Source organism: Bos indicus x Bos taurus, chromosome 15 (assembly GCF_003369695.1).
Source record: "Bos indicus x Bos taurus breed Angus x Brahman F1 hybrid chromosome 15, Bos_hybrid_MaternalHap_v2.0, whole genome shotgun sequence".
Lineage (NCBI taxonomy): Eukaryota > Metazoa > Chordata > Mammalia > Artiodactyla > Bovidae > Bos > Bos indicus x Bos taurus.
In genome coordinates this window covers 60,545,730-60,568,540 of record NC_040090.1, presented here as the reverse complement: position 1 = coordinate 60,568,540, position 22,811 = coordinate 60,545,730, and the positions used below count along the sequence as shown (strand labels likewise).

Below are 22,811 nucleotides of genomic sequence, written 5' to 3'. Positions count from 1 at the left end.
ATCAGCGTCGTCCTGCAAGGCGGCGGGAAGTGGGCCTGCTCACCCACCAGGCTGCCCTGAGGCTGCTTTTCTGGGCTCTCATGGTGTAATTAATAGCTACCAGACACTTGTTTTCTCTGCCTTGCATTGGTGGCTCAGATGGTAAAGATTCTGCCTGCAATGCGGGAGACCTGGGTTCAATCCCTGGATCAGGAAGATCCCCTGGAGAAGGGAATGGCTCCCCACTCCAGTATTCTTGCCTGGAGAATTCCATGGACAGAGAAGCCTGGTGGGCTGTATTCCATGGGGTCACAAAGTCAGACACGACTGAGTGACCAGCACACACATGGTTATCAGGAAGGATGACAGCCACCCCTGGTCGGGTATCTACTCCACGTACCAGGTGCTTCATGTATCGTTTTGCTTGTGTTCCCCTCCACTTCATGGTGCAGATAAGACCTCCATCTCTGCCTCACCAAAGAGCAGAGCCAGGCGTGACTGGGATGGGAATAGAGGTATCAGGAGTGAAGTGTAGAGAAGGAAGACGTTCCAGGCTCAGTGGGTGGCAGCGTTCCCGGTGGTCTGACTGACTTGGACCCGAGTTCAGGGCAGCACTTCCTCAGTGCTCCAGGACCCCAGGCTTCAGGAGGCAGCGCTGGCTGCCCTGGTGGGGCTGGGGCTTCTGATGAGCCACCAGGATCAGTGAGGGTTGGCTCAGGTGACAAGTGGGCCTGTGCCTACAGGTTCAAGTCCCCCACTCCACCTGGCAGGACTGGGACAAGCCAACCTTGGCAGAAAGACGGGGATGCCCCTGATGAACTGCCACCATGGCCTCAGTCATACAACCATAGGATAGAATGAAACCTAAAAATCGATTAGTTCAACCCCTTCTTTTTCCAAATGAATAAACCAAGACCTGGCAAAATAAAATGACTCGCCTCAAGTTCCGGAGGTGTTTTAGGGCCAGGGTTAGACACAAACCCTGCTTTTCTGCTTCCTTTTCACCTGCTTCCCCACATTGCCACCCTCTGTGGTTTATTCTACCCTTACAGCAGGGGCCCCCGTGCCATCGCACAAATGAGGCAATTAGAGTCCAGATCTCCTTCTAGGGTGGGCAGTAAGGAGCACAGGGATTCTCCTTCTGCCAGACCTCACGGCCTCACTCTTAGGGACTGACCCAGACATTTACCCTGAAAGCACTTTTAAAATACATTTTTTTTTTAAACCAAGTCGTTTAAGAAACAATCTTCACCTTGGGAGATAAAACGTAACTGAAAGGAAGGTTGCCATTAGGTGGTGGAGAGCATTTTCTGGAACCTGCTGGGTATAAAACTAAGTACAAGACACTTTGAAATTGCAGAAAAGACCCGACCTCACTCTAGGTAGCTTACAGTCTGGCTGTTTGATATGATTCTTTTATTCCCCTTTTTTTCTTCCATTTTGAGTCATCTCTTAAATATTATTATCAGTTTCTAATTTTAAGACCAGGAAGTTTTCAGCTACGGATTATTTAACCAGCCAGAGGCTGAGCACTGGGGGCTTACCTCTGCTCATGTTCAGTGGCCACTTGGAAGGTAAATGAGTCCCCATGTGGTACCTGGGGTGTCCTTCTGGGTCTCTCAGGGTCCTCGGGAGAGTGAGCAGTGGTGACAAGCTCCTGTGGGAAGATTGAATTTCTCCTGATAGTTTAAAATAGCGGAAACAAAAGGGTTTACAGGGAACATTTTCTTCTGTATTTCCTGCACGTGGGAATATGTTTGTAGGGAGTGCGTAAGCCATAGAGATCCGCATCGAATGTGCGGAAAGATCTATAAGTTGGGTGGAGAGGCATCTGCATTTGTGCAGTGGTTACGAATTTCCACGTTCGGGGAAGAGTTCATGGAGCACCAAGCGTCTTTTTCTTTTCAGGCAACGCCTGTGTTGTATGGAGGGGGAAACATCAATGAGCAAGCATAGAGACATTAAGAATAAATCATCATCTTTTACATTTAAGAGGTGGATTTGTCCTTGGGACTCTGCAACTTTTGAAAGCAAGACGAATTCAGCTAGGAATTATTTGAAACAATTGGAAGTTTTCTTCTATCAGGTTCCACAGGGGATTGAGAGGCCTGTGTAAATGTTCCTGTAGAGGTTTGAAATCCATCAATATCACAGAATAAAGGTAAGAGGCAGGTAGTTCCTAATACCATGGACCGGAATGTTTTCTAGGCTGAAAGACTGCTGAGTAGGGCTGGGTCTCCTTTTTAACTGACCTTTTGAGGATACTGTAGGAGGAATTCATCTTCTTTTATGATTTAGAGCTAATTTCGGAATTTCTAAAGGCTGTTTTTATTTCAGAGCCCAGAAGTCTCATTTTAGGAAGATGGTGTCTGATATCTCATGCCTCCCCTTACCTCTCTTTTCCTCTTACAGTTAACAGGGGTCTGCCCTGAGATTCCTGAATAGGTGTCTCACCCACATCCACTTAGTGACCAGCACATTCATGTGGCTTATGCAGGGAACAATTCAGGCTGACCAGCTTAGCAAAGCAAGAGCAAGACCGCTCAACTGACCACTGACGGTGACTGCGACCTTCCATTTGTAACAGCAGGTTGTCGTCCTGGGCTAGGTGAACCCAAGAGTGTCACACTGTGTCAAGGGCAGTGACACCCAGTTGTAACTTGCTGTCCTTTACTGTTATATCCATTTTGATTGGAGGGCATATCTACCTTTAGAAAAACATGACGTTTATTATATTGGTTTTGAGTTCAGTGTTATACTTTCTAAAGAGCTCATGTGACAAATTTGAAAAGAAGTGTATGAAATAGGAGTTTCTACAGAGCTGTGTCGCATTGCTTAATGTGATAAATAGCCAAGTATTAGGGCAACATAGCAGTTGTGAACATCAAAAACTCTGGGCAGTGGGCTTCTCTGGTGGCTCAGTGGTACAGAATCCACCTGCCAATGCAGAAGACATGGGTTCGATCCCTGGTCCAGAAAGATTCCACATGCCGTGGAGCAGCTAAGCCCATGCACCACAACTATTGATCCTGAGCTCCAGAGCCTGGGAGCCCCAGGTATTGAGCCACCTGCAGCCATTACTGAAGCCCACAAGCCCGTGCTCCACAACAAGAGAAGCCATCACAGTGAGAAACACGCATACCACAACTAGAGAAAAACCCACGCAGCAGTGAAGACCCAGCTCCATCAAAAATAAATAAAATTGTACAATTAAAAAAATAATAATAAACTTTGTGCAGGGCCTTGAAGGGTTTGGACGGGTTTGATGTTGTTTGCAATTCATCAGTTACGCCAGGTAGATTAGTGAGTAGGCCAGAGAATCTTCACTTGGCTACATGTCAGAATCATCTGAGGAGTATTTTCACATTAGAATCACAGGGCTGCACTGCAGAGGGACTGAATCAGCAAGGAACTCTGACTTTCACAAGCCATCCAGGTCATTCTTAAGCACGTGACCTGATACTATTCCAGGGCCTGGACTCCTGCATCCCATGCATTTCAGAATCGTTAAATTCCTGTGAACCTCAGAAAAGAATAATCAGAAAGGATCTTCAGTTAATTCAGCACATCTTTTAAGGCGTACAGTGTGCTGAGCACTGAGGATGAAGAGGCTCAGTCCTTAATGGAGTTTGGTCATTGAAATAGATGCTACTGCATTGCCTTATAAGACAGTGATGTTATGATGGAGGTCAAGTTCATCGCCATGGAGACAGGGAGGAGGGACTGACCTTCACACCCCTTTACTTCCAGATCCGATTCTGTTATGGCTTCCCTGACCTCGGAGGATCCTGGGACAAGATTTTGACAGTAAAGACCAGGGTAGTGCTGGCTCAGCCCTCCCGTGATCCTGGTTGATTTTCCCTTGGAAGAACAGAATCCAGTACAGCCCCTTTCTGAAGAGTATAAGGAGACATCACATGCTCTGTGCAGTCTGGTCTGTGCCAGCCCTCTGTGCCCATAGACAGGGTCTCCTGGGAGATCCCAGTGTGGCCTCCAAATCCAGCGTGTGCAGCAGGAGGGAGGAGGCTGCTCACCCTCGGCATGGGCGTGAAGCTGACGTCACAGCTGGTGGTTTCTGGGAGGCCGTGTGGAGACAGCGGAATCAGCCTGCCGGGTGCTGCTTCCTGAGGCTCTCTCGAGGCCCTAGTCACGCGACACTCACATGTCACCCTGCGGTTCCCTGTCTTTTCTCTCCCTGAAGGCGCTTTCCTTCCAACCTCAGCTCTCAGATCTCAGCTCTCAGCTCTCTTCCTTGGCCTGTTCTCAGCTTTCTGGCTCTGGCACCTGATCTCTAATGGAGTTTTCCATCTCTGAACTGTACAGCAAGGCCTTTTGCCAAGAGGCAGGAATAAGTCAGACTCCAGCAGATTTGGCTGTGGGGAAGCTGCATCCAGTCCCCTTGATTTCAGTTCTTGGTCTCTGGTCATTCTCCCCTGTGATGTTACAAGAGTCTTGGTCCAAGACAAAGGCCAACTCAAGGCTTTGAGCCCATTTTGGTCACTCAGTAGCCTTGCTGCAAGGGTTCGGCAAAAAGGAATGTGGCACAGAGAGGGTACAGAAAGGGAAGGAAGTCTTCAATGCGATGGGTTTTGTCTTTTTGTTTTCAGCTTCATAAGCCACCTAGAGGTTTGGGGGAAAGCCTGGTGTTTTCATCACTTCTTCTTACCCAGGAAGCAGGCAGATAACTCACAGTTCAGTGGCTTTTGAGATTGACATTGTGCAGACTGGGGATTTGGGGAGGGTGTGTGTGTGTGTGTGTGTGTTGGTCATATCTTAAAGGCTATTCAAAATGTGTCATCTTATCTGAACAGACTCAGTGAGAAATGCTTCATAAAATGTAAATCTATGTGTAGACCCCATAACAGAAAAGAGAGTAATCACTTATCCTCCAGAGAGCAGGATGAAATTCAGAAACGGATTCCTTGCCCCCAGGGGAGTTTAGGGGCTGCTGATGGAATTGCGAGCTTTTTTCACTAGCCATTTATTCGGCAGTTGTGACCCTTTAGGAGACTTGGTTGTCAGGTTGTTCCCGGTTAATGGCTTTCTATAAGGTACTAGCGTCTGAAAGGCCAGATAGTGATGCTGAGAGCTATGACTTGTTTACAGAAATAAAGGCAGCTTGCCTTGCTGCAAAGTAAGGTATAATGCAAGCATGGGACTGGATATCCATATGTATCCATATGTATCAGCTTTTGCTTTTTGGCCTAGTTTGTTGCTGGGTCTGTCTGTCTTATGGAAGTATGCAGAAGGCCAGCCTTGAGAATTGGGGTGGGCTGGGATGGGAGAGAGGTGACTGAAGGGGGGAAAAAGGCAGGGATTCCACTTGACCAAAGACAGGCCTGTTGGGGAGATCTCAGCCCACATGCAGTGAGCGGCCCATTCTGTCACAATCCACGATGCAGGGATGGCTGAGTTACCCCCAGGACGACATAGTCATCCTGACAGCAGACAGATGCGCTGCTGCTTCTAAGGCAGCCGCAGTCGCAGCCTTAACTGTGTGCACTGATACAGCTCTCAGGGTGGGGCTTGTTTGGGGAGTTTCTGGTGGGGAAACCGAAAGTTACATGCAATACAAAACAGCATCATCACGTGTGAGCTCCACTTACTTAAATGTTCAGATCGCCACTGGTCCAGGGCTTCTCAGTCTTGTAGCCATCAGTCCAGTTTGGAACAGAAATGAGTGCTTGCCTTCCCAAGTTTAGCCACTGATGAAGCAGACTCTATTTTTAAAGAAGGAAAATTCAGTGGTTAGTGCCCTGAGTTCTTTTTAAGGCATCCAGTTTTGCCTGGTCACTGTGACTTGACATCATCTTCAAAGTTCACAAGTTAGTTCCCAAGAGGAATTTGCTGTCCAAGAAGAAAAGGTGAGGAAGGAGCAAGTGAGTGAGTGAGTGAGTGAGTGTGTGTGTGTGTGTGTGTGAGTGTGTGTGTGTGTGTGTGTGTGAGTGTGTGTGTGTGTGTGTGTGTGAGTGTGTGTGTGTGCGTGTGTGTGTGTGTGTGTGTGTGTGTGTGTGTTTTACCCTATGCCCTGCCCAAGTCCTGTGTTAGACTTGGCGCTGGAGCCACCAGGCAGGATCACAGTGGACACTAAACTCCTATTGCCAGGAAAGGGATTTGGTCTCCTGAAGTTAAGAGGAATTTTGCCATGAACCTTCCCTAAAGAGAATTTGTCTCCTGGCAGGTTTTTACTTCTTTTTGAGCTAAGGATGCAGGAACAAGGGTTTAGTTATTTGATTTTAAAGTTGCTCATAGAACTAGAGTTTGTCACCTTGAAGGGGAAGTTAAGAAGCATTGCCTTTGTGAAATCCTTCCAGAAAGATTCTGCCCCCATCAGACGAGTTTGGCTTGTGTTTGTTTCTCACGGATGAGCGTCACATCTGCCTCTGACCTTTGAATTGTCTCCTTGGGATCCCACTTATTTTAGTCCTTGAGCATCAAAGGCCATTACGACATGGTGCCACGGGGGGATTCTCTTTAATCTTTCTGTCTTTGATTTCTCAGACACAGATTCAAAGACTCTCCTGCCTATCAGATAAAGCAGAGCGAGTTTGTCAAGGACAGTTGGGTTTGGATTAGGGGAGAGAAGGAGTCTAAGTGAATAATGAAAGACCTTAGTGATGCTTGCTTAAATAAAAACCCTACTACAAAAACAAAACCCAAACAAAAGTCCGTAAAGGGTATCATAAGGATTTCATCCCATATTTAATGTTTATGACTTACTGGCAGTTCTTCAGAGTTGTAGCATTATTCTGGGCAAGGAAGGAGCATAATTAACACACGTGGATGGTCTCAGCGACCAAGATGAGTGGGAGCCTTGTGCATTTGGTTGTTTTTTCTCCACAATTTATATTTTGCCAAATGTTTCATTTTCGTTTTAGATTCAAAGGATTTGTTAACAAAAGAAACCACTTGTTACACACAAGTAAACAGTTTCAGTTTTTCATAGAAGATCATTTTCTTAATTTCAAAATACAGTCATTAAAAGAAAAGAAACAGAAACAATAGAGAGAAGTAACAGCATATATATCACCAAATTGAGCTGACACCTACATCCACAGGTGAATAGCCCTGAAAGTGAAAGTGAAGTCGCTCAGTCATGTCCGACTCTTTGCGACCCCATGGACTGTACCCCACCAGGCTCCGCTGTCCATGGGATTCTCCAGGCAAGGGTACTGGAGTGGGCTGCCATTTCCTTCTCCAGAATAGCCCTGAGAAATCCCATGTTAACAGCAACCTGGAATCTCAGCTGAGAGACGGGTCATGGGCGGTGTGTCTGTTCCCTGGGTGAGACTTCAAATTGCAATTTGGGGGCTCCCGCTTATAATCCCAGACCACAAATTTATGTCATTAGTTTGCACGCAAAAATGCAGCTCTGGTTTTCCTTTAACTTTTACAATGCTGTTTGTCTCACCTTGTGAGTCGTAAGACTTCTTAGACCCTGGTGGGGAGGGGGAAGCAGGGCTGGCCAGGCCCTCAGGGGCTTAAGAGATTCCAAGACCCACTCCCTTTCTTATCTGAAGCAACGCCTGGCTTGCTGGTGTGCTTGCAGGCAGGTATGTGGTCCCGTGTCGGAGGCCCGCTCCCCTACTTCTGAAGCCTGAACAAGACTGAACATTTCCCTAACAACCTCCCAACTCCTACTTGACAGACCATGTTTTCCCAGCGCCCCCAAATGAACTCTATCTACATCTTTCATGCATTTTAAGTTGAAAGAACTGAGAGCATCATGGAGTTGCTTGCTATTACTAGGCACACACATGATAAGATAGAGGTAGCAAGAATGAAAATGGCATATCAGTAACCAGCCTGGGACTGGGGAGCCCCACAGGGCTCTTTCGGGTCCCTGAAATCACACTGTGTGAAGACAGACGAAGGCCACAGATATAGCCAAAGGACTTTTAACTGAGAGTTAGAAAGTCACGTTCTGGATAATTGTATGGATGGATGGATCGTAAGGTTGGCAGAAGCAGTACCATGCACTCAGAGCCAGGATGTACCTCAGATGCTCCAGGACCACTGCACAGCCACTTTCTGCCACAGTCCCTTCTTTCTGCCACCCCACCTGAGCTGGGGCTGTGCTCACATCTGAGTTCTTGAAAGTGAAGTTGCTCAGTCATGTCCGACTCTTTGCGGCCCCATGGACTGTAGCCCACCAGGCTTCTCCATCCATGGGGTTTTCCAGGCAAGAGCACTGGAGTGGGTTGCCATTTCCTTCTCCAGGAGATCTTCCCCACCCAGGAATCGAACCCAGGTCTCCCATATTGCAGGCTGACGCTTTACCCTCTGAGCCACCATGGACCCTTTTCTCTGCCACCCTGCCCGGGCTGGGGCTGTGCTCACGTCTGAGTTCTTAATAAGCCACAATAGTGGATATAGCATTTCAACTCCTACCCTAATTGGTAGTAGAGCTAAATGATAGCTTTCTTATTTGTTCCCTAATTTAAAAGCTATCCCAGAATAGTGGATATATTATTTGTTAAATTATTATTATTTTAATAGTTGAGTTTTCTTCTATCTATTCTGTGTAATGTAGACATGTTAATCAGCATGTTAATCATGTTAATAAACAGGTCAGGCACTGTCTGGTGAGGGGTGACTCTGGCCAAGAGAGTGGGGAATGGACTCTCGACCCCTTGAAAAGATTATTACCTCTACTAGGAATCTCTTTACCATGATACTCAACAAATGACCTCTTAAGGAGAGTGAGTGCTTTGAGAGAATACTGGCTGAGTAGTTACATGAATAATCCAACTCAGATGCACACCCTACCGAGGAGCAAAGAGCCAGTCACAACTTAAATATCAGCAAAGAAAAATTCTAATACTCACATTTTAATAAAGGATGATATGGCTCACCCTGAATCCAAATTGGGGGAATCAGGAGTGACCCGTAGATGGAATGTCCAACTCACAGCCTCTTCCTGATGCCTGTTGGCGGCTGAGCTCTGGTGGCTGCCTGTTGGCATGGATGCCAGGACCATTGCTGGTCAGGAGGGGGCTAGAAGGCTTCAGTGTAGGGAAGGCAGGGCTGCAGCAGGGAGAGGACTGTGGCCTGGTGGGCTCTGAATTCAAGCAGCCTCTGAGCCCATGTTCAGAATCAGTATTTCCCCAAGGAAATCGTGTTTTTCTACTTGCACAGTGTCTCCCAGTTCATCCAGCACAAGAGCAACCCCTTTCTCACGAAAGTTGATTTTCATTAAAGCAGATTTTATATAACACATACTTAAGATCAAGGGCCATGGAGCTTTATCTGCCTGGGCTTCACGTCCCAGCTCTACCTCTTACTAGCTTTGTGACCTTGGGCCATTAGTTAATCTTTCAGTTCTTAAGTTTCTTCATCTGTCAAGTAGGATAATAACCTACTTCATCTGTCCAGTAGGATAATAACCCTAAGTACCCATCTCATCGGGTTGTTATGAGGATTACATGAACTCATTGAAGTGCTCTGAACAGGGACTGACTCAAAATAATCACTGTCTATATAAACTATATATCTTGGTTTGAGAATGTGAAATTTTCACTTGACAGAAACTAAATTTAACAGTTTTTTGCACTGGTTGTTTGGGAGATTGTGAGCCTTTGTATCTTCAATAGCCCAGATGTGCTTAAAGCTATGATCACATAAGGACATTTTTGAAAGACATGGACAGGATTTGAAATTTTCAGGATGAAGTTGCAGGCTAGCATTCTCTAAATTTCTATTTTCTCAGTGTAAAGAATATAACATCTGCAAACAACAGCTGGACAAATATTGGAAGATATAATTCCAACTTCTTGCCATGTTGGCAAAAGCTGTTGGGAGAGAGAGAGGGACCATCCGCCTTGTATCATTACCTTTTTATAGCTGGAAGAAGAGAAGTTGGATGAGTCATTTTATCAAGGCAAGTTTTTGAAAGAGCAGACCTAAGGAAGCATTGTCAGGGGCATCCTGGAAGCTATCAGATCACATGCAGCAATTTACCAAGAAGGTCTGGGTCATCAGCTTCTTTATGTTGTTATGTTATAGATTTCATGTTGTTTACCTGGAGAAGCTTAGCTGAGTTCCAAGCATCTAATTGTGTCCTTGCCCTACGTTTCAGGGCAAGGAGCGGGTAGTTCAGCTTCAGGCAAGGTGCTGGCCTGAAGTCAGTCTGCCCAAAAAAAGGAAATGGCAGGAAAGATTGTCTGAAAAGGAAGCAGAGAACTGGAGCTTCAGTTAAAAAGTGGGCTGGTGTTGGCAACACTAGATATTTTAATGGGCTTCGGGCAGGACAGGTAGGCCACCAGCTGTTTGTCCAGCTTTCCTAGCTGCACTTAATAAGGCCAGTCTCTGGGGCTTCCCAGGTGGCACAGTGGTGAAGAATCTGCCTACCAGTGCAGGAGATTCAGGAATCATGGGTTCAATTCCTGGGTCAAGAAGCTTCCCTGGAGTAGAAAATGGTAACGCACTCCAGTATTCTTGTCTGGAAAATGCCATGGACAAAGAAGTCTGGAAGCCTACAATCCATGAGGTTGCAAAGAGTCAGACACAATTGAGCACAAGCACACAACTCCCAGGGATAGACTCTTTTTTAAAATTTATTTTTATTTTTGGCTGCTGTGGGTCTCCGTTACTGCGTGCGGGCTTTCTCTAGTTGCGGGCAGCAGGGGCTCCTCTCTAGTTGTGGTTTGCAGGCTTCTCATTGCAGTGGCTTCTCTTGTTTCAGAGCATGGGCTCTGGGGTGCATGGGCTGACTAGTAATGACCCACAGGTTTCGGTGCCCTGAGGCATGTGGAATCTTCCCAGACCGGGGATGGAACCTGTGTCCCCTGCAGGCGGATTCTTAACCACTGGACCACCAGGGAAGTCCTAAGTGATGACTCTCGCTCTTTAGGGACAAGGGTGAGACCAGGGCAAACCAAGCAAGGGAAAACTGTTGGTAAAAGAGCTGCTGAGGACACAAAGCAAGTGAGACACAGAGACAAGAAGAGGCGTCAGGTCAGCAGTCAGTATGTGGGCACAACCCCGTGGCTCCTGAACTTTGCTGTAGGGACCCTGGACTTCTGCCCCTTTTCCATCTATAAAATGAAGGGGTTGGAGAGTCTATGTCAGGTCCCCCCGGCTCGAACCCTCTCTGTTACTAAATGGTTCTACAACCCTGGCCATGAACTAATCCAGTGGAGTAGAAGGCAGAGGTCAGGTATAGCTCGTCCACATTTTCCGCCTCTCGGCACACACTCCTGCCGTCACGTGGCAGGTGCTTCCCAGGGTGGGCACTGTGAAACACGTGTACCTTCCCCTCTTGTGGACTATAGGAGACAGTATTAATGCCCACCTGGCAAATATTTCACTCCTGGCCTGGAATCTAGCCCTTTTGAGGCTCTCTGGGGCTGCTTCTGACTTTTTGCTACTTTGGGGAAAAAAATTAAGTAACTTTTTCAGTGTATCTCCTTCCTTTATGATCCCCTGTTAAAACAAGCAAACCAACAAAACTCCTTTCATCAGGGTTTGGCTGGCTTCTTTCCTGTGTCTGATCGTGGGTATGGTGTGGAATTTTTTTGGGTTGTGCTCCTGATTAATATCCCTTTGAGTCATTTCTTCTGACTCCTGTTAGATGCTCCAGAATGCTCCCAGTAGGAATTGTGTACTTTCTTGGAGGTAGAGGTTGGCTATGGAGTGACAGCCTGGGGAATAGCATGAATCTATCCCTTCTGAGCAGATTAAACCAATGCATAGATCTTCTTGCCCTTTAACCAGAACACGAGGACACCATGTGATGTGATATGAATCAAGTTTTCTCGTGTCTAGGTAGTTCATAGGGGTAGCAACCATGGTTTGAAACCACTGACTTAGTTCTATAAAACAAAACCATCCAGTCAGACCCGGTGGAATGCTAATTTGACCCAGGGAACTTGGGAGGCCAAGAAAGCTGAAGCCCTTATCTACCTTGGCTCTGTGTTCTGAGTTGAAGCCAGCCCCAGGGAACAGAGCCAGGACCCAGTTTTTCCTGGTTCCCAGCAACTCACATAATTTATTTTGCTAAGAAATAGAGTTGGTTTCTGTTGTTTGGCTACTAGAATTTCATAGGATAGATTATTTGGGGTAATAGGATATCAGATTAATCATCTAAACCTCACTTGTATAGTGATGTGAAATACTTTCTCCTCCCTAGTATAATTTTATAATATCAACTCTATTGGGCTTCCTGGTGGCCCAGTGGTAAAGAACCCGCCTGCCAATGAAGGAGACACAGGTTCAGTACCTGGGTCTGAAAGATCACTTGAAGAAGAAAATGGCAACCCACTCCAGTATTCTTGCCTGGAAAATGCCATAGACAGAGGAGCCTGGAGGGCTAAGTCCATGGGGTTGCAAAGAGTCAGTCATGACGTAGCGACTGAGCCTCCACACACGCATCAACTGTATTATCATATTACATAGAAAGCTTAAGAATTCTGCAGTTATATTCCCCTTTCTCACACCTCCCCCCATCACTCTGGAAGAGTCCTGAGGTTTGAGGAGATTAAGGAGAATTTTCATCAGGAATTCTCATTGCATCACTTCTGTAATGAAACATTGTCCAGTTTTGGTGCCTTTATTAAAGTGATAGGCATGGGAAACCCACTTGGTATATGAGCAAAGTTGTTTGGTTTAGAAAGATCTGTATCTTACTTGCAACTTGTCTATATGGTTTGTCTTCGTACAGAAGTTCTGGTTTCTCCATTCAAAAGGCATTAAGGCATTAAACCACAGAGCCACCACCACCACCATCACCACCAAGAGCCTTCTTCTCTTCCTCCTCCAGTCTTGAGTTCTGTTCTCGCAAGTCTGCTGAGTGCTGGTATTGCCAGCCAGGGAAGACCACAGCTTTCATGAGGGCCTCCTTCACCCTCTAGGCTGGCTGACATACTGGGAGAAGCCAGGGACCCAGGGTCCTGTGGGGACTGCACACAGAGGGTTTCCCAAGGGTTTGGTTATAAACTTATCTCAGTTGGCTTAGAAACCCCAGGTAGATTATTTCTGGGTGTTTTGATGTAAATGGAAGCTACACAGAATTCTCAGCATTTACATAGATGGGACCCTAACTAGGACTGGCAGCCCTGAGTATGACTCCTGTTTGGTTGCTGCTGTGAACCCACTGTAGACAGCAAGGATGCTTCCAGTGTCCATGGGATTTTCCAGGCAAGAGTACTGGGTGGATTGCCATTTCCTTCTCCATGGGATCTTCCCGACTCAGGGATCGAACTCGGGTCTCCCGCAGTGTAGGCAGACGCTTTACACTCTGAGCCACCAGGGAAGCCCAGTATACAGAACCAGAAGCCAAAATGTGTAAGAACGTTGGAACGTATTTTATAGTTCCTTTAAACTGACATATAACTCTTGTGTTGATGTTTAAAAGTAAAACAGTCTACCTCTTTTTTCTTCTACTCAGCTGCTGTCAACAGGAGCTCAAGCCAGAATTGTGAGACTCACATATCAAGGATGTGACATGCGAGTCCTTTGTCATCCTTAACTGTTTATTTGTTTTTCTCTCCCAAAATGAGATAAATTTACCTATGTCCAGCTGCTGCTTCCAGCAACAGCAATCTGACAAGTTGAATTATTCTATTCATACACACACACACTGTCTTATCTAGTGGATCTTGTAGGTATGATACATACACATAGATAAAAATATAGGAGCTTCCCTGGTGGTCCAGTGGTTAAGAATCTGCCTTGCAATGCAAGGGACACCAGTTCGATCCCGGGTCCGAGAAGATCCCACGTGCTGCGAAGCAGCTAAGCCCGTGCACCACAACTACTGAGCCAGCACTGCAGAGCCCATGAGCTGCAACTCCTGAAGCCCACACACCTAAAGCCTGTGCTCCCCAGCGAGAGAGGACACTGAAATGAGAAGCCCCCGCGTGACAATGAAGAACAGCCCTCACTGGCTGCAACGGGATAAATCTCACACACTCAGACACACACACATCCCTGAATAGACTTTGGACAGTTTAATGCAGTAGTCTACAAGAGGTTCCTGCTATCTCATTCTCATTACTAACATTACAGGGCATTCTGTTTAGGGGGGGTGTGTGTATGTATATGTGTGTGTGTATGATATCAAAGTACTGTCGTATATGTACTGTCATTTAAAACACAACCAGCACGGCCTGACCTTGTGTTTGGAACTTTACATACCTTTCTAAATCATCTCAATATCCCCATGAGATCAACCAAGTTGTTATGGCCATTTACAAATATGGAGAACAGGTTCTGAGATTCTCTTGAGAATTCAGGATTCCTACGTATCAGAGTTGGAATTTGGACCGCAGCCTCTCTGACTCCATATCCTGACTTCCTAACCACGACTCTTTCCTGACTGTTTAATTCTCATGACAGTCCAACAACACAAATTCAGTTTTATCATCATCCCTATTTTACAGATGAGAAAACTGAGGTGCCTACATTGTAGGCCTACATTGTAATGTAGGCTAATGTGCCTACATTATTGGTTTTCTGGCTTTGATTGGATTCAGTCATCTTTTATACCAGTGAAGTTCTGACAGGCAAGATAAATATTTTAAAGTAATGTAGAGCATGGAATCGGTCCACCTGACCACCACATGGCTCATTCGGAAGGTTACTTTATCTAAAACCATAAAAGTAAACATAACTTTTTGCAAAAATAGTAATCAAAACAATTTCCTTGGAAAGGGTTATTGATAGAGGCGTATTAATAATACACAACAAATATTAAACATGTATTAGGTGCCAGAGACTATTCTACATGTATTAATTCATTTTATCTTTCCAACAGCCCTCTGATAAGGGTTCTGTTAGTCCCCATTTAACAGACAAGGAAACGGGCTCCAAGAGGTTAAATAACTTGGCCAGGCTTACACTGCTGAGTGCTGAGGGTTGGCCCAGAGTCCACAGCATTCCCCACTCTGCAGGATCGCCGTGTTAGTCTTCGTTTTGCATTCTTTGAGTTTCTTTGATTCATCTGTGAAGCCACCCTCTTATCTCCCCTCATGTACTTTGCTGACCCTGAGGCAGACTGTCTGGGCACACTGGGGATACCTTAGTTATTACGCTCCTATTCTGACATCTGAATTTCCCACAGATCCATCAAATGAAAGACACTTTAGCATAGTTTGAAAAGCAAAAAAATAAGTCTCCTTTAGTGGTTAAGTACAGTTCTATTTAAGACTCATTTCTAGAACAATAGCTGACAAAATAAATGTAGAACTAGACTTTGATGCCTTTTTTTCCCCCAACAATCCTTAGCCTTTACTAAACAGGTTCTGGAAGATCTCTTTGTCGGATACACAGTCACTAATCAGATTCATCCTCCGTCATTCACCCAGCTCTTGACTGATGATGAGGGCATGCTCCTCAGGTGCTCCTCAGGTGTGCCTACCTTGGCCCTGGGCCTGCCGCAGCTCTGCAATTTGTCTTTCTCAGGAGCCAATGTCTTATAATCACTTAACAAGAAAATACTGTTGGTCAGTCATGGAGAGACCCGGGCTCACTTGCTGCTTTCAGCTCCTACTTCCTCAAGCACATAAGATTCTGAAAAGAACAATAAGATTGAACTGGTGTGAGAAGTCACCAACTCAGGTGAAATCTACGGACTCCATTTTGAAATCAGAATTTTTTTTCCTGTTGTTTTGCTTAGAAGATCCCACCTCTTCTGATAAGTGCCTGAGCACATTTTAGAACTGAAATTTCAGTTCCCTTTTCTTTAGCAACTGAGACCTCATAGCTTGCTTCTGCGAGGGTGTTTGAAAATCACAGAACTCCTCTTTCAACCTGAGGCTGTTTGCTAAACAAGTTGTCATATCTTTCAGAACAACACATCCATTTTTTAAAGACATTTAGGTAGAAAACACATTTTAAAACATACGCATGTCTCACAGGGTTATTTTATTTTCTAAATGATGTGGAGAAGGGACTCATTCCATTCTCACGAGAAGCTTTTTCTGTCTGTTCGCAAGGGATAGAACAGGGTGGGAGAAATGGCTGGGGCTTTGGATGCATTTGGCCTGGGTTTGAATCTTGATCCATCACTACCATTACTTAGGGCTCTGAGCCTCCACTTCCCCGTCTGTAAAAATGGGAATTTTAATGCTCTAGCTGGGTTTCCCAGGTGGCGCAGTGGTAAAGAATCCACCTGCCAATGCAGGAAACACAAGCAGTATAGGTTTGATCCCTGGGTTGGGAAGATTCCCCTGGAGGAGGAAATAGCAACCCACTCCAGTATTCTTGCCTGGAGAATCCCATGGACAGAGAAACGAGGCAGGCTACGGTCCATGGGGTCGCAAGGAGTTGAACACAACTTAGCGACTGAGCACACACACCGTGCTGGGGTTCTCTGTGAACAGAGAGGCCAGTTGTAATCAACCGGAGTAGACATGATGACAACAACTTGACGATTTTTTCTAGCCCATAATTTAGAAAGAGCAATGGAAACTGAATAGGTAATAATAATAATGAGGCCATTAGGAAGCCAACAAAAGAGTAATGATAGCTGTGAAGTGTAGGGAGAAAGGCTGGAGTCTTGAAATTAGATGACTTTTAATCTTGACTTTACTACTTAGTAGCTGAGTTGCCCTGGGCAGGTTATTTCATTTGATTCTCTCTTTCGTAGAGTGAGGACAATCCTATTGGCCTTTTTATATCTCAGAACTGTCAGGAGTCTCAGGGGAAATAACAAAGTGTGTTTTGTAAACCAGAAAGTTTGAACCAGCTTCCTGAGGCCTTGGGTGGGGGGTGGGGGGCGGTGGGGGGGGCAGGGCGGGGATGGGTTCTTTTTTTTTTTTCCCCAATATATTTGTTTTAATTGAAAGATAATTGCTTTACAATACTGTGTTGGTTTCTGCCATACGTCAACATGAATTTGCCATAGGTATGCCTACGGAGAAGGCAATGGCAACCCACGCCAATACCCTTGCCTGGAAAATTCCATGGGCAGAGGAGCCTGGTGGGCTGCAGTCCATGGGGTCGCTAAGAGTCGGACACAACTGAGTGACTTCCCTTTCACTTTTCACTTTCATCCATTGGAGAAGGAAATGGCAAGCCACTCCAGTGTTCTTGCCTGGAGAATCCCAGGGACGGGGGAGCCTGGTGGACTGCCGTCTATATGGTCGCACAGAGTCGGACACGACTGAAGTGACTTAGCAGCAGCAGCAGCATGCCTATGTCCCCTCCCTCTTGGAACTCCCTCCCACCCCACCCAACCCCCCAGGTTGTCACAAATCCCCGGGTTGAGTTCCCAGAGTCGTACAGCAAATCCTTGCTGGCTGTCTGTCCCACGTGTGCTCGTGTGCGTGTTTGCAGGCTGCTCTCCCCATTCGCCCACCCTCTCCTGCCCCCACTGCCATGCCCGCAGGCCTAGTCTCTGTTTGCATCTCCAGTGCTGCCCTGCAGATAGGTTCATCGTACCATCTTTCTAAATCCTCTGTGTGTGTGTGTGTGTGAATATTTGTTTTCTTTCTGTGACTCACTTCACCCTGTGCAATAGGCTCTAGGCCATCTGCTTCATTAGAACTGACTCACATGCGCTCCTTTTGATAGCTGAGTAATATTCCATTGCATATATGTGCCACAGCTTCTTTGTCCATTCATCTGTCGGTGAACATCTAGGTTGTCCCCACGTCCTAGCTAGTGAAGATAGTGCTGTGATGGGCACATGTGTCTTTTTCAATTACGGTCTCCTTGGGGTATATGCCTAATAGTGGGGTTGTCGGGTTATACGGTAATTTTATTCCTAATTTTTTGAGGAATCTCCATACCGTCTTCCATAATGGGAGGACACTGACAACCTACCCCAGGGTCCCAGCCAGCCCAGCCACCTGTGTTTATAAGCGTGTATCTTTGGAGGCTTCTAAGACGACTAGATAACACACCGTGTTTCTGCAGAGCATGTTTCTGCAAAGCAAAAAATGAGATACTTTTTCTGGGAGAAATGTTTTCAGAGTTCCTCTAAAGGGTCTGAGTGAGGCCTGGTGAAGAAATTACAGTTATATTTGCAACTGGAGAAAGGTGAAAGTCAAGACAGGAATTTTTATTCAAAACAGTGAGAAGACAAATACTGTAAGAAAGGAAAGGGCCACAAGAAGCGGAGGAAAGGAGTTTGGGACTTGGAGCAGGATTTCCACTCGCCGTTATTAAACCTAATAATTCATGGTTTTGCATTTGGGGGAGAATAATCAGCCATTGTACTCCAGTGGAAAACATCCAAGCGTTGAGTTTCCAGAGAGTCTGGGCTTCCTCTGGCCTGGCTTTGACTGGTGTCTAGAAGGAGAAATCACTCTCTTCTCCATGTGTGCAAAAGGGCAGGCGTCTGAATGGATATCTCTTCTTTAAAAATGTCTGTGATGATAAATGTGTGCCTGGGATCTGGGGGAGCTGGGAATTCCTTGGTAATGCTCGTTTCTCATTTCTGTCCATGGCCCAGAGATAGATACCGGCCATATTCGAGGATGGAAACTCTTCAGCCTTGCCGTGTTCTCCTGCCCCTTGAGAGTCATGTTCTGTTTGAAAAGAGCTGAAAAAAATGAAGGCTGCTCTTTCACTTGGGATAAGAAAATCCTTCTCAACGCAATAAGGGCTCTGTGAGAGTAACAGGATCCATATGTTGAAGCTGGCTGCTAATACATAGCATATGGGCCAGTGCACTTTCCAAGCTAGAAATATGCCTCTCATTCTCCAAAGAATGCCCCAGTAAACTCCAGAAAGGACCATAACTTCAGCAACGGGTGGCTGAGGCTCAGCTTCTGGGCTTCATAGGCCTGTTGTTCTGTGGCGTATGAGCCACAGATAGGGATTTAAAAGGTCCAGGTGGCTTTAAGGTGGGTGGCACTGGCTTATAGCCCTCCCCTATAGGGCCCTGTGCTCCCCTAATGTACTGTGGACTTGGTCTCTTCTGTTAAGGGATGTGCATCTGATTCTTTATTAAACCGAGTGGAAACATTTTATCTTCTACTGGCAGAGACAGCATTATGTAATGGAAAGAACTCTTACCTGGGAGCCAGGTGGCCTGGACTCTGGGGCCATGCTGGCCCTCACTAGGTGTGACCTTAGGGAAGTCACTTTACCTCTCTTTTCTTTTTTTAATTAAAAAAAAAAAAATTAGTTGTTTTTTTTTTATTTTTTTTTTTTTTTGGCTACGTGGAGCCTTAGTTGCAGCATGCACGATCTTTCATTGTGGCACTCAGGGTCTCTAGCTGTGGCCTGAGGGCTTAGCTGGTCCGACACATTAGTTCCCTAGCCAGGGATCAAACCCATATCCCTTGCATTGCAACGCAGATTCTTAACCACTGGACCACCAGCAACGTCCCTACTGCTCTTTTCTGACCAGAAAATGAGGAGGTGCGACATGGTGATGGTTGGGACCCCTCCTGCTCAGGTCCATCCAGAATCCATCCAGAGGAGAGTGATGGAAGAAAGCAGCCACACCCGGGCACACCTGCCCACCCCACCCCGGTGCTGTGGCCCCCACATTATAATCCACTGTAGCGTGAAACAGGTCACCAGTCCAGGTTCGATGCATGAGACAGGGTGCTTGGGGCTGGTGCACTGGGATGACCCTGAGGGATGGGATGGGGAGGGAGGTGGGAGGGGGTTCAGGATGGGGAACTCATGTACACCCGTGGCTGATTCATGTCGATGTATGGCAAAAACCACTACAATATTATAAAGTAATTAGCCTCCAATTAAAATAAATTAATTTTTTAAAATTAAAAAAAATAATAATCCATTGTAGCGCTGCACACTACGGGCGAAATTCAGGAAAGGTAGGGAAAAGACCTTTCATTGCTCTCAGGAAGAATTCCATCCTGGGTCTCAAATGAGTAATCGGAAGCAAACCGACTGCTGAGAGACAGGCGGCCCCTCCATTCCTATCGTATTTCTTAGGAGCTGGCATTTGGAAGCCTCTGGATTCCTGCTTCATATTCTCAGAGTGGCGTGCTCAGCATCGTTGCCCAGCCCGTTCCTGATTTCTTGCTCCTCCCCATTCGGTTCCTGTCCCACCAAACCATCCCTTTCCCTGCAGCCTCTGCTGGGTTTTTCCGTGGGCTGCTTTGTCCACAGGATGGCAAGGAAGGCTGTGCCCCTGGTAGATATGTTGCCCCACACTCCTCTTTGCCCGCGCCAAGCAGGCCCTTTGATCCCTGTGTTTCGCTGAGTACAACCGTGGTTGCTTCATCAAATGAGCACAGACCGAGACCCACAATGGCTCTGCCTACAAGCCCGTCACCATGGCAACGAGTATTCCCTCGGCTCTACTGTGCAGAGAAAATGGCTGTTAAAAGGAAGGGCTTGCTGAGTCTCTATTACTCGGTCTGTTTTGTCCAGGCCCCTCCTTCATACCGGCTTGCAGGCGCTTCATGCATTCAACCAAATGTCCATTAGCCTTTAGCTTGCTGATTTACTTTACCTAAGAGGAGGAAAGGCAGAAAGAAGTTGGATCCCAATGAATAATAGCACTTCTCCTACCCTAAGAATACATTTTCATGAGCAATGCTTATCTGACTTAAGCAGATAATCGAGGAACCGGGTGAATACAGGAATCCATGAGATCCAGTGCGATGTGTTTTGTCTTAATGGGTGGAGGGGACTGATAGAGCATGCGTGTGTGCATAGCTAAGTTGCTTCAATTGTGTCCACCTCTTTGCAACCCTGTGGATTACAGCCCACCAGGCTCCTCTTCCCATGGGAGTCTCCAGGCAAGAATACTGGAGTGAGTTTTTGCCCTCCTCCAGGGGGATCTTCCTGACCCAGAGATTGAACCCGCGTCTCTTATGTCTCCTGCACTGGCAGGCAGGCTTTTTACCACTAGCACCACCTGGGAACCAGATAGAACCTATGGGTATTCAAATCGAGTGTAGTGTAGTAGCCAAGGGATACAGGGGGACCACAGGGCAGAGACTCCAGCATTGCAGAAGAGTGACTGACTGATCAGGGTGACCACGTTTGATCGCTGTCTCCTCTGACGCAAAGAGATGGATTGGTCCTATAGTTGCAAAGTAGGTGAGCACTTGTTTGGCATCCCCTCCCCCAAAACCAGGTTGGATCTTCACGTCGAATCCTTTGTGGTGATGAGGCTCTACAGTGTGGGGAAGTGGCAGGAAGCCCTGTGCAGGGTTGTGAACAGCAGGCTTCCCTCTGAACACAGCTGTGGGGACCCTTCAGGTTGATGGTCCACGTGGAACTACCTGGGCTGCTGTTCCCATGAACGAAGTTCTGCTGTTTGGAAGCAGGACCCTAAGTCTTCTCAAGGGGTCAGGAACATTTAGGGCAGTTTACCCCAGGTCTCCTGGGCGGCCTGCACCGTCTGATAGAGGACAGCAGTTGTACGTAAAATGACCTGGATCATGTCCATTCCTGGCTTTGGCGTGAGGAACTGTGATGATATGTTCTCAAAACCCAAACAACCTCCTCTCTTCGCTCTTTCTGGAAGTGGGCGAGGAGACTCCATTTTTTAATGAAAGCTCTGGTTTCTGTCTCAAAACTCCAAACGCGTGTTTAAACTGGACTTTTTGTCTTTTTCAGTTTCTCTGCAAGTGGATATTGTTCCCAGCCAAGGGGAAATCAGCGTGGGAGAGTCCAAATTCTTCCTGTGCCAAGGCAAGTACCCCTGTCACCCTGCGTCTCAGGAACCCCACCCTGCAGGGCAGAGGTCACAGCTGTGTCTGCTGGGCTGATGGTGTGCCTGGAATCTCAGTTCACCCTGTGACAGGATCACTGGGTGACCTGAGAGCCAGAGAAGTACTCAGACCGTCTCCCTTCCCCAAACTAAGTTTGCCCCAGTACAGTGAAATGTGCCCTGTGGACGTCTGCCTGGTGATGGAGGAGATCGAGGGATTTCCTTGGGAAAGTCAGCACAGCCCCCAGACCGCTGCTCTGGGTGCCTCCAGAGTTCCGTGAATGACACTGGAGAGCGGGGCTGCTTTAGAACAAATGCTTCAGTGGGTCAGTGTCTGGATTATTAGAATCTCCCAGAGGAGGAAAATACAGGAAGTCCTAAAACATGCCTGAAAGAAAGCTGAGTGCCAGCATCTCTTCTGTGGTGAGGCCAGCTGCCCTGGGCTTTCCAGCTCTCCAGTCAATTCCAATATTCTGTCCCATTGCCCGCACCAGAGCTCAGAATTTGTCGAACCTGGTGTCCTTGTCTTTTGTTTAGAAAACATGCCCCATTTCCACAGCTCAGCTAATTATCAGGAAATGTCCTGCGGAGGAAAGGCTTCCTGTGAGGTTCTGGAGTCTGTATGTGACATGCCTGGGATTTGGAACATGAAAGGACCAGGAAAGAGCTGAGCTAGGTGTAAGCTGACATCCAGCGTGCTGCTTTCGGCAGGGAGGGGTTTGAAATGCTGTCACGATTTGCACAGGATGAGGCAGCTCGTGGCCACTGGATGTCTTGCCTCCAGCTTTGCCTTCATTACAGCCATTGCAACGAGCCGGAGATGCAGCCGTGGAGCCCACAGAGCATCATGCAAAGAGCGATATTTGTTGAAAACATGATGGGCCCTGAAAGGAAGGCTGCTCCATTTCTACACTAGGCATCTGTGCCGGGCAGTGGGGTGGGGGTGCGGGCAGGGGGAGGGCGCTGGGCACAGAGGACGCTGTGCAAGAACCATCCAGGATCCCAGAGCCCTTGTTATGGCTCAGTGTCTGGACAGCTCAGCAGCAGCAGCGTTCTAGCCTTTGAGCTGCCTGGAGAAGGGATGATGGGCGATTCTGGCTACCTTCTTTGAAGCATTTCAGCAGATGTGTTTGCCTGTCTGAGGCCGTGGGGGGTGCTGAAACGCCAGTTTGTGCAGGCAGATGGTGGAGCAAAAGTCGTTGGAATTTATACTCAGAGACTAGCCGGCATCTCATCTTCTATA

The 22,811-nt window shown here is 46.9% G+C and overlaps 1 protein-coding gene across 31 annotated transcripts in view; it reads left to right on the top strand.

The window, feature by feature from the left end:
- Positions 1–22,811, top strand: part of NCAM1 (neural cell adhesion molecule 1) — a 362,796-nt gene that overhangs the window by 265,969 nt on the left and 74,016 nt on the right. For all 31 annotated transcript variants that reach the window (XM_027563733.1, XM_027563734.1, XM_027563731.1 and 28 more), the window contains exon 2: positions 21,475–21,549. In XM_027563733.1, the coding sequence (XP_027419534.1) occupies positions 21,475–21,549 (75 nt within the window). The remainder of the gene's footprint in view (positions 1–21,474; positions 21,550–22,811) is intronic.